The sequence below is a fragment of the Fonsecaea erecta genome, assembly GCF_001651985.1.
Source record: "Fonsecaea erecta strain CBS 125763 chromosome Unknown Scaff7, whole genome shotgun sequence".
NCBI lineage: Eukaryota > Fungi > Ascomycota > Eurotiomycetes > Chaetothyriales > Herpotrichiellaceae > Fonsecaea > Fonsecaea erecta.
Window position 1 is genome coordinate 366,326 of NW_017387250.1, and position 11,645 is coordinate 377,970.

The 11,645-nt window shown below is 53.5% G+C and overlaps 5 protein-coding genes across 5 annotated transcripts; 3 read left to right on the forward strand and 2 right to left on the reverse strand.

The window, feature by feature from the left end:
* Positions 1-991: 991 nt before the first annotated feature.
* AYL99_07978 (tRNA(Ile)-lysidine synthetase) lies at positions 992-2,818 on the forward strand (the record flags this gene model as incomplete). Its single annotated transcript, XM_018839486.1, has 3 exons — positions 992-1,142; positions 1,188-2,537; positions 2,583-2,818. 3 exons carry the CDS (start codon positions 992-994, stop codon positions 2,816-2,818), a joined length of 1,737 nt encoding a protein of 578 aa, XP_018690607.1.
* Positions 2,819-3,345: 527 nt separating this feature from the next.
* On the forward strand, positions 3,346-4,499 carry AYL99_07979 (hypothetical protein; the record flags this gene model as incomplete). Its single annotated transcript, XM_018839487.1, has 2 exons — positions 3,346-3,732; positions 3,786-4,499. 2 exons carry the CDS (start codon positions 3,346-3,348, stop codon positions 4,497-4,499), a joined length of 1,101 nt encoding a protein of 366 aa, XP_018690608.1.
* A 513-nt stretch (positions 4,500-5,012) lies between these two features.
* On the forward strand, positions 5,013-6,989 carry AYL99_07980 (hypothetical protein; the record flags this gene model as incomplete). Its single annotated transcript, XM_018839488.1, has 1 exon — positions 5,013-6,989. One exon carries the CDS (start codon positions 5,013-5,015, stop codon positions 6,987-6,989), a length of 1,977 nt encoding a protein of 658 aa, XP_018690609.1.
* A 587-nt stretch (positions 6,990-7,576) lies between these two features.
* AYL99_07981 (hypothetical protein) lies at positions 7,577-8,485 on the reverse strand (the record flags this gene model as incomplete). Its single annotated transcript, XM_018839489.1, has 1 exon — positions 7,577-8,485. The coding sequence occupies one exon, from the start codon at positions 8,483-8,485 to the stop codon at positions 7,577-7,579; it is 909 nt and encodes a 302-aa protein (XP_018690610.1).
* Positions 8,486-9,609: 1,124 nt separating this feature from the next.
* AYL99_07982 (hypothetical protein) lies at positions 9,610-11,601 on the reverse strand (the record flags this gene model as incomplete). The annotated part of the gene is made up of 6 exons (XM_018839490.1): positions 9,610-9,882; positions 9,993-10,090; positions 10,162-10,603; positions 10,671-11,038; positions 11,100-11,289; positions 11,368-11,601. 6 exons carry the CDS (start codon positions 11,599-11,601, stop codon positions 9,610-9,612), a joined length of 1,605 nt encoding a protein of 534 aa, XP_018690611.1.
* Between the last annotated feature and the right edge of the window lie 44 nt (positions 11,602-11,645).

Consider the following 11,645-nt stretch of genomic DNA (forward strand, 5'->3'; position numbering starts at 1 on the left):
ACCTCGTAGTTGGAGGGAGCGAGCGGAGGTAGGAGTGTTTTAAGATCTCTCCTTTGGGAGAACTCCGCGAGCCAACCTTGCAGGCAGAATGTGGTGAGATGTAAGCTTCCTGTGATTGCTCCTGGATTCGTGTGTCATAGCTGGAAGGACCCAAGCCATGCCCCGTCTGAAGCTGTGGCTTGTTCCTCGGCGGGCTGGGCGTAATACAGCTGTGATTGCTTGGGCGTTCTTGGACACGCTTAAGGCATCTTGGTTAAGCTTGAATCAACCGGCATATTTTGACTCTTACTGTCAGCTGCAAGGGAAGCCGAATACGGTGCGAATTCAATGCGGAACGACTCGTAACAAGCAGCCACAGCGCGACGCCACATCTCAGCCTGCTGGCTGACACGACTTTGATCAGACCATCTCCAGGCAGCAGTCTCGATTCCTCCCAATTCACTCGCGACAAAGGTGTAAATGTAGGCTCCCGTTGATTGGCGAGTTGCCCACATGGCTGATTATCTAACACGCGAGATCACGTGATATAAGTCGCCAAAAACAAAAACAAGGGGCACACCAAAGGTTCCATGCCAAAGTCCCAATCCTCGCTAGACTTCTACTCGCTGGGGGCACATTCACGCATCGCTTACGCTACTCCCTGACGACGCTGGTGTGAACAGGACGATGCACCATTTCCAGGACGAGAAGTTCGAGTGGTTTTTCGTGAGACGTCCTCTCCAGCCGCAGATGTCGTGGCATGGTCATCATTGCTCTGGGTGACCCCGATTGACCTCTTGCCACATGGCTCGAGCTCTGGCAAATCGCACGGCTAGCGCAGGGCCGTTGCTCACTGTTTCAAGCTTTCTGAGTTCTTTCACAGAGATATGGGAAAAGCATGGGCCAGAACGGCGCCATGGAAGACCGGTGCCGATAGGTTTGTTCTTGCACTTTTTGGTCGGGCTTTGTTCTGATTGATTCAGGGGTATGTGTCAGTGGGGGTCCCGACTCTATGGCATTGGCATACTTGCTCAACCAACTTGGCACGGTATATGAGATGCACAAGATCTCTGTCCAGCCATTCGCCTTCATCGTCAACCACAATGCTCGGAAAGAGAGTACCGAAGAAGCCAACTACGTTCACTCCCAATTATGCCAGCTTGGTATGTCTCTCTATGTCTGAACAAAAACGTGCTTACAGTCCCAAGGTGTCGAGAGCAAGATACTCGAGATCCAGTGGCCTAACACCAATGACCCTGCGAGTACCACCGATTTCGAGCTGAAGGCTCGGCGGGCTCGATATCGACTGATTGCAGATGCAGCAATTCAAAGGGAGATCAATCATCTTTTCCTGGGGCATCATCAAGACGACCAAGTTGAAACAGTTTTGATGCGTCTAGTGCGGAACTCTGGGACCTCATTTCTTGGATTACAAGGAATGTCACAGTATAGCACGATACCCTGTTGTGAAGACATTAGGGGTGCAAACGAAGTGAAAGAATACACGAATTCTACGCAGTGGCTACACCTTGTCGGAAGCCAAGTAAATCGAGAGACAGTGAGCTCGAACGCTATCAATTATGGGAAAAATGTGACGCCATCGGCACCAGGCGGGCTACGGATATATCGACCACTTCTTCCATTCCCAAAATCTGCAATCATTGATTTCTGCAACACGAACCGAATTCCCCACGTCCAGGATACAACAAACTATGACCCTACACTGACGCTTCGGAATGCTGTGCGGTATATGAGAAGCCACTACGTCTTACCGAAGGCCTTGCAGGGACCGTCCATCCTCGAACTTCGGCAGTCGTCCTGTCGCTCTGTCGCTTCCCTTGTGGCACGAGGAGAACAGATTCTTCAAGGACTTAGAGTGCTTGCCTTCGATCTACGATCCGGCCGCATGACTGTACAAGTATTATCTGCTTTTGTTTCTTCATGCGAGTCTGATCCCGAAGCTGGGGCTTTTGCATTGGCGAGGCTGACGAGTGTGGTGAGTCCACAATCGAGAGATGACGGGCAAACCCTCGTACCGCGGCATAATCTGGAGCAGTTCCTAGACAAGAATCGGTCACATTCGCAGGAGCGGGTGACCATACAGCAGGTCTTGTTGGAGAAAGTGGACACGAAACTAAATGCGAGCAAACAATCGTGCACATTTTCCCCCAAAATTAAACGACAGAGCGATTTCGGCAGGAATTCGGCCGATGAAGGAGGCACTGTCTGGACACTGTCGCGTCCACCAATGCGTCTGACAGAACTTACGCTTACTACAAGGGGCTTCTCTCCCCGTCCGCGCCCAAGCCGAGTCGGGAATGAGGGTGCGAATCTGACTGCCCGGGCGAAGCTCACCAAGAAACACCGGCAGGCAGAGCTTTGGTCGGAGTGGATACTCTGGGACCATCGATATTGGGTTCGTGTACGAACCGAAAATGCCAAAGCGCTTTCTCAAGTCCATATTCGCGCTTATACCGAGTCTGATGTACAAAGGGTCCACGCAAGGCTCCTGAACACGAGCTCAGAGCTCCAGTCCATTCTGGCAGAAGCAGGGCCTGGTAAGTTGAGGTATACCATTCCCGTGCTAACAGTAAATGGACAAGTTTCAGTCTTCCCAACATTGAACATCACTGTGGACAAGGGGGATCCAATGACCGTCCACCCAATTCAAGAATGGGAAATCTGCTACAAGGTCATTGATCACCGATTTATCAATCAGAAGCGAGAAATGATCGAGTGGAGGAATGCACAGGTGAACCCCCGCAATCCAGTCAATTCCTCTGTCAGATATATCGCAGAACGAGCCGAGAAAAGCACAGCGAACTCGAAGCAACGGTGACAAAGATCAACCGGGGAGTCTCGTTCAAACGTATCCATCCCTGCTTGCTAGGAGATCTCAACAGGAGTGCCCTCTGTCGAACAGGACGCCTGAAGTCTCGTTGATCGACGATACTATCACGGAAATACCCCAACCCAATGATTCCAGAAATTGCCCAACAGTAATCCGGCGGAAGATGAGCGTGCAATCCGATGCCATGCTCTGCTAGGCACAGGCGACAGCTGACCCTACCAAAGCTGAGGAGCTGACGCAAGAAACTGAGAGATATCCGAGCGAACGCCGAATGATGGACTATCTTGCTACCGGAAATCTGCAAAATGATTGATGGTTATTCGTACGATCATACTCGGTCTTCCCCACACTGGGTCTGAAGCGTCGTCACGGCAGACCACCAAAACGCGGAGAGAAGGTGGAGATAGGCGCCTCGGCCTTAAGGCGAAGTCTCTATAAATGCTGAACGCGCCGCCTTGAGTCGGACCGAGCATCGGCTCAACTCCTCTCGACCGCATACTGTCTTAAACATCACAATGGCAACCCAAGTAACCCCTGAAGCACTGACAGCGCCAACACAATCGTTTGACAATGCTCCACCATTCCCAGAGGATGTGCCGATGGCCCCTCTCCTACGCCTGTCTCTGGCCAAACTGCTCGAAAGGGATCCTGACGAGGTGAATCGTTTCGTGCGAGCTTGCGAGGACCTCGGATTCTTCTATCTAGACTTGAGTGGCCCAGGGGACTCTCTGCTTGCCGATGCAGACCAACTATTTAAAGTCGGCGAGGAGTTGTTTGAGCTCCCATTGGACGAGAAACGGCAGTACGATTTCCAGAAAAAGAAGTCGTATTTTGGCTACAAAGGCTATGGAGCCAACGTCGTTGACCGGAATGGTAATCTCGACCGCAACGAGTTCTACAATGTGAGTGTGCCGGTGAACTGGTGAACCCCGACCAAGTGCCTGACGATATGCAGGTGTCCAAAGATGACATATTTGGCATCATGGATCCCTTGCCCGCTCCAGAAGTCCTCAGCACACGACGCCCCCTTCTGAAATCGTTCATGTCGTCAGCTCATGGAATTGTCACACTGGTCCTAGAATTGCTCAACGACCACCTTAAACTACCATCGAATACCTTACAAGGCATGCATCGCCTTGAAGGCCATTCGGGAGATCAGGTCCGTTTCATCAAAGCTCCACCACAGCCTATGGACGACCGGCGGACAGCGTTGGGTGAGCATACCGATTTTGGAAGTGTGACGGTCCTCTTCAATCGTCTGGGAGGTCTGCAGGTCCTTCCGCCCGGACGCGACGCACAATGGTGCTATGTAAAGCCCCTCCCAAATCATGCCATCATCAACCTGGGCGATGCGATGGTGAAATTTACAAACGGTCTTCTCAGGTCTAACATACATCGTGTGGTTTCTCCACCCGGAAAGCAGGCAGACCACACCAGATACTCGCTGGTGTACTTCAATCGACCGGAAAATGACGTGATGCTGAAGCGGCTGGAGGGAAGCGAAATGATTCCTCCACTGGAGAAGGACGCAGTCGAGGAAGATATTACCAGTCAAGATTGGATTTTGAGACGAGCGCTAGGTCATCGGATTGAACTGTTCGGCAAGGATGCGTCGGACTTTGACAAGATCCAAGGGACAGAGAAGATCAGTCAGCGTGCTTACCTGTAAAGGTTGGGGGATGGTGTGGTATGACAAACTGGGAGTCATTCACTGAATCACTTCCTTGTAGCAGCCATATTGTTCGGTGAATCCTCTCACAGGGATCCACTTGAATCAACTGTCGCAAGTGACTTAGGCCCACAAGACTGCAGGATTAATAGTAGCTGTGGGTGATAGTGAATAGTGACGGTATCTCGGAAATGTCGCGCCTCAACCCCAAAGCGGCTAGCCTCCCTGCGCACATTGTGAATTTTCGAGGATTTTTTCTGACAATGCTGTAATTGTTGACAATTTATTCCCCAGCGACTGCGTTGGCCCAAAGGCCTGGTCCCTCGAGCTCCAATACCCTACTCATCCATACCTACCACATATTTGTATTGACTCGCCACCGTCCCCGTCTCATGTGTCGAAGAAAGAACCGTCTCTGCCTCTGCCTGTCCGGCCATGTTAGCCCCGCCACCTCAGGCCCATCGGCCTGTTCTACCGACGAGCATCTCGACTCCCTCGCTTCCCTCCAAAACCATGAGACCTCAGCCCATGCAGCGTCGATCAACCCTTAAGCGATCAATCGATGAGACCAGTTTCATGGAGCCGCCCTCCAGTCCCTCCAAACGCTCTCGCGTGACTTTTGATTCTGATGTGGAGATCGTGTCTGCGGACGAGGATGAGGACGTGGATCCCCTCGTTGTCAAAGAACAAGTACGGAGAGCAATCGAACGACATCGGTTTAGAGAAGACGAGGCATACGAACGTGTGAAGGGTTATTTCAGTACCTCGCCGGACAACCCAAATGCGCCGTCCACAAAGGTGCTCAAGTTTCATCTTCAGGCCCTCCTAGCCAATGTCACATCCCTCGATAAGGACTGCAGTGGTCTCGTCGACGCTGTGCTGAATAGTGAATGGGTGGGACGAGATGATCAGTACTATGCGATTTTTGTCAGATTCCTCAACAACCTGGCTGCTGCCCAACGCGGCTATCAGCGCAAGATCATGTCGGTCCTGGTAGATCTTCTAGGACCTCAGAAAACACGACGAATCGAAAGCTCGACCCCTATCCGACAAGCAAAAATCCATCGAAGAATTCTGCAAGCCATTCAGCACATCACCATCAATGTTCCTTCGTCGCCCGCTGCTCTTGCCGATCGAGTTTCCTCCCGCCTCCAGTTTGATTTTGATAAGGCAGATGAGCGCATGACCTACATACGCAACTTCATGGAGATGATCAAATATGTGCCCGAGCTCACGTCCGAAATTCTCACCTGTGTCTTGCGAGAACTGATCAAGCTTGACGTCTCGGTTCAGGTTGATCTCGATGAAGAAGAGGAGGATGCGGAGGACGATCTGCTCAGCCACATGTCCTCGTCGCAGACACTGGTTGCACAGTCATCTCAGGACATGCTTGGCGGCAGACTCGACGATCAGAGCGATGATATCAGCACCAGCGACGAATCCGAGATGGATGAAGATGAAGATACCGACCCGGCCACCGCTCGTCGGCGCAAACTGAAAGAGGATATCAAGCAGGTTGACCTGATTATGGACATCATGTTCCAATACTACGCCAAACTTACCACTTCTGCTGCAATCCAAACCCGTGATAATGCCGTCGAGCAGCTTATCTCTCAATTCCACACCCACATCCTTCCGACGTACCGGGCCCGTCATCCGCAATTCTTGGTCTTCCACTTCGCCCAAGCAGACCCCATCATCGTCGATCGCTTCGTCACGTCGTGTGTCGCTGTTCTTGTCGACAAGAAGCAGCCGCACCTTCTGCGGCACAGCGCTGCTGCCTATTTCTCCGGCTTCGTCGGGCGCGGTGCCCATGTCTCCCCACAGGTCGTGCACGATTGCCTAGACCTGCTCTGCGACCATCTGACCATCTTGCGCAAATCGTACGAGCCCACGTGTCGCGGTCCGGACTTGAAACGCTACGGCGATTTCTATGCCGCCTTCCAAGCAATTCTGTACATCTTCTGCTTCCGCTGGCGAGATATCGCCTCTGCCCATTCCGACGACGATTCCGACTTCGACATCGACGAGGACGAAGTTGAGACATACCACTTTGCTGAGTCGCTCCGCGAGTCACTTCGAGCGGCGATCTATTCCCCGCTCAACCCCCTGCGCGTCTGCACCCCGGTCATCGTCGAGCAGTTCGCGAAGTTGAGTCACGCGCTCCAACTGTTCTATGTCTACCCGAAACTGGAAGAGAACAGACACGTGCGAGTTACCGAGCATAGGCGCGGCGTGTCTGATTTGACCATCAGCAACCCGGATCGGGATTTGAGTTGGGTCGGAGACAATGGAATGCTGGAAGGATATTTCCCGTACGACCCGTATCATTTACCCATCAGCAAGCACTGGATCGAGGGAGACTATGTAGAGTGGAAAGGTATCCCTGGAGAGGAGGCCGAAGACACAGATTCTGAAGATGACGCAGGGATGGATGTCGGGGGAGCGGACGAGGATGACGACCTTGGTCACGAATCCGGCGAAGGATGAAGTTTGTGTTTTCATCGATTTACGGGCTAAGCCTTCCATCGTATGGAAAGAGCACTGAGATGCTCATGCGACATCGCGAGGGAAGGAAATATCATGAACGGGTCTCTATTGGAATGCAATTCTTTTCATGATCTGTTGGGGGGACTGTTGCGTTCAAGCGAGCTTTCAAGACAACTGTTTGCATACACACAACAAAAAGTAAGAAGATTATTTAGGTTGCACCACATGCTTGTGGCTCAGCAGGACGGACGAAATGAAATGAAATAAAATAGAGTCGTGTACGGCTATGGAGAAAATGTTCCCTAGGAAGCAACGAGTGTGATCACACCTACAAATTGGGAATAATAATGGGCTTCTCTCTACGAATCCGATTCATATACGGGTGTGAAGAGAAGAAAAAACAGGATCTCTTTCCGCTTATCGTTCAAGTCAAGTATCATAAGCCGAGCCACGACTTCAGAACACCCACGCATCGTTACAGAAGGGTTAAGCAGGAAACTGAGTCCCTTGGCTGGTCTCTTAAGACATGACTTTAATGTACGGCCAGATCGCGATGATATATGATATAACATGATAAGGTAGCCGGCTCAGACGCCGCCTCTCCTAAACCAGGCCTCCAGGCCCGTCTTCCACGCGCAGAACTCACCTTCAACCTGCGCGGCGATCTCCAGCGTGCCGGGCTCAAGCCCAAATGTCTCCGTCACGTCCGAGTCGTCTGGGGCCGTCGCCTTGTAATCGGCGTGCTCGTCGTGGTCGTCGGAGAGCGAATCGTGCGCGGCGGCGTGGCGCTGAAACCGCAACCCGTCGACGTCGGCCCACACGACGGGCCGGCTGCGACGGTGGTTCTCGGTGATTTTGATGGCGCGCACCTTGTCCATGCCCAGCGGTCGGACGTAGGCGCGGACCTTGTCGAGGGCGTCGACCATGGCCTCGGAGCGACAGCGGGACGACAGTCTCTTCTTGGTCGCGTCGTCGAGTGTCCACTTCAGGGACTGCACCGACGCCGCGGGGGTCTTGGACACCTGCGCCAGGAGCAGCCCCAGCGGGTCGAAGTCGCGGAACTCGGCCTCAATCTCCATGCTCGCCTGGTACTGCGGTGTTTCGCGGGACAGCAGCGAGCCGGGCTTCTGCCACGAGTAGCTGCGGAAGGTGGTCACGGAGAGCTCGACGATGGCCGGCTCATACTCCATGTCGGCGTTGCCGCCATTGGTCGACGTATTGACGGCCGGGATGGGGCCCGCTTGCAGTTGAGCGAGCGGTCGGAGGGTGGCCAGGACGTCATCGGCGGTCTTGCGGACTTCATCGGCGACTCTGTCCTGCTTGGGCCCCTCGGCGTAGATGCGCAGGGACACGACGGCCCGGTTGGCCGGCACACTGATGCTCGACTGCCCGTCCAGATGGACAGAGATGGGCTTAGGGGCCGAGAGGTAGGAGGGGATGCCGAGGACGCAGAGGACCGTGATGATGGACTGCTTGAGCCAGGACGAGGCGATCATGGTTGCGAGAAACTGGGCGGCGGTGAGAAGCATTGAAAAGGTCTATTTTGAATGAATTCCAGGTTCGTTTTGAGCGGCTTCTTCGATGCCCTGACTGAGGTATGTATGTATGGGTGCTTTCAAGCCAGGTGGTCTCTCTATCTGCTCCAAGGCATGGAGCTGGCGTTCCTTACCTTAACCTAGCCTCCATGATACGCTGTGATTTCACCGATTCAGGAGAACTGATGCCCAACCTGCGTGATGAAAGGTGGCTGCTTCAGATATTTAGGCAACAGGCGGAAAAGGCCAAAGTGTTGATATTTGATGCCCTCGAATCGCGACTCATCCGCCCGCATCGGGAAAGATGTTGTCTCGTGTCCCGGGCATCCGATGTTTTTGATGTTTGCCACGTTTGCCACGTTTGCCATGGGTCCCTAAACAGCCTAGTGCGATATCGAAAATGCCAGGCCAAGTCGTGTTGAGTTACGCTTCTCTCTTTCTTTCCATTGCACCATAAAACCAAGATTACCACACAGGTGCCTAGACATCTGGTCGCAGGAGCGTGAGAGTAACACCTGTTGGCGCCTTACAACCTCTGTCGAGGAGCAGCACCGCCGATGTGCCTCCAGCGTCACCTCGTCAGCCGGGGAGTACCCATGCAGATGCCTCGGAGATTGAACAAACGTGCCCTAACAATTGTACTCGGTACGGTGAGCGAAATTGCTCTACTAGTCTCAAAGAGTCGCGAGTGACGTTTCACTGCCACGGCACTTGCTACCGTACCTCGTACAGTCCGGCGATACTGCTCAACCGTTACTCGCCAAGACATCTGGCGCTTCGCTCTGTGCGTAAACCAAAACATCCAATGTACCTTGTTCTCTCAAGATTCAGAGCTGCTGCTTCAAGCTCTGTCGGCCGCCAATAGACCTCCGGGTACCTGAGAAGCAAATGGAGCATTTCACTTCCATACTCGTGCTCCAAACGAGATCAGGCAATAGACTCCATCCCCTCTCGGGCCAAGACCAGAGACGATGACCAACGGACAGAACCTCGAGCTGATCGAATAAGTCCGCAAGCTACAGGTACCCCTCATAGTGCCGGGGAGATGCCATTGCCATATTCCGCTGGCGTCCTTTGATCTTGGCTCACACTTGCTCAGCGTGGCGCGCTTCATCTCCCTTCTCGGTGACGGCGGGGCCTTTGCTAGTCTCGACCACGGTATCGGGGTGTGTTGCCCCGTCTCTGCCACTCACGACGAGCTCATGCGTGTTATGGTCCATGTGAATGTCCGCTGCGTAGACCATGATGGTGTCAGTGTCGCCAAAGAGCTTGGCGACTTCCTCGAGGGGGACACCCTTGGTCTCCGGCAGCAGGAAAAACATGGTGAAGGTGCCTAGGCCGCAGATGATTATGAAGACCTAAAAGAAGGGGCGGGTAAGTACTGTTCAGAGGTTCGCTTGTGTCCGTCTCTGTAACGAGTGGACGGACCCATGGAGACTTCAAGGACTGGTCGAAAATTGCGACTCACCAGATAGAACTTCCAACCAATATTGGCAAATGCGGTTGCGGTAACCTGGAGATACACGAGGTCGGTGAGCGCGACAACGGCCATGGAAAGGCAGACACCTATTTTAGAGCGGTGTTGTGGTAAGTAAGGGGCATTTCATTTCGCTCCCAGCAAAGACGCGGGTGCTCACCTTTGGCTCGCAGGTGGTTTGGGAACACTTCGCTGTAGAAGACGATGCCGGCGACGTCGACTCCGCAGCTATAGACAACTTCGAACAAGAACAACGCCGCGACACCCATGGCCAGGCCGGAGGTGTTGTCCGTGCCGGCAAAGCTGGCGACAATGGCGGCTTCGATGATGAGCCAGAAGCAGCATCCGCCGACGCCAAACAGCATCAGGGGTTTCCTTCCGACTCGGTCCATGAATACGGCTCCGATGGCATTGCCGATGATGGCAGTAGTAATCCAGCCGCACTGGAGACGGAGTTGATCCTCGGTGCCGTAGCCGAGACTCTTATACAGCGTCGGGCCATAGTTGTTGATGACCAGTACACCTGTAGACTGGCCCACAAAAGCGAAGCCCATGGCCAGGATGGTTCGCTTTCGGTACGATTTCTTGAAAAAGACGTCCCACTGCGGTGATAGGTGAGAAACAGTCAGTTGTGCACACCCAAGAGCCAGGCCGGGGGGGCCATGAGACCGACAGAGTTCGATCAAACTCGGCCTGCTTGCGCATCTGATAGAACTCGCCCCGTGCGAATTCTTGGTCCTCATCCCCCGGGATGGCGTGCAGTCTCAAGACAATCTTCTCGGCCTCCTCCTCACGGCCCTTCATGAGCAGGTATCGAGGACTTTCCGGGACGAACGGAAGCATGGCCACCATCAGAATAGGGAAGAAAAGCGCAATACCCAATGGTCCGCGCCACTGGGCCTGAGGCTCCTTGACATAGAAGAAACCCATCCCGGTGTAGGCGGCCAACGAGTAGCCGACGGCGATGTTGACACCGTTGAGTCCGACGAAGAAACCGCGGAGAGCCGGTGGAGCGAGCTCGGCACTGTATGCAGGTGCTGCGATGCGACAGATGAGATATTGTTTCTCGTGTCTGTTGTGGGTGGTCTCTGCACTTACTGACTGCCAGATAGCCCCAGCTTCCCATGCCGGCGAAGAACCTCGCGACAATGAACATGGCAGAGCTTTTCGAGCCGCAAATCAATGCACCGCCCAGCAGGGACCAGAAGGAGCAGAAAATGACGCCGGCTTTTCGACCCCATTTGTCCATGATATAGCTCACGATCATGATGCCAAAGAAGGCTCCTGCCTTTCCTTGCACTGTTAGCTTCGAGATCCATCGACACACTTTACCTCAACACAAGGTGTTGAGAATGTATTGTCACACCTGAAAAACGCCAGACATGGCTCCCTCGAGCTGGTCTGCATCCCCTGCTGGCAGCCCCGTCACCGGGTTCAGCAGTTTCATATACATCAGGAAGCTCGGTTCGCCCAAGGTTGTGCTAATGATGGACGCAGGGTAGCCAAAGGCTATCTGGCCAAGCGAGACCAGCCAGCATACCCAAAAGTTGTACCAATTGAATTGTCGGACGTGAGGAGCCGTCGTCGCCGCGGCCGCCATGATGCTTGGTGGAAACTCTCTATTGGCTTCTTTTTAATTAAGGC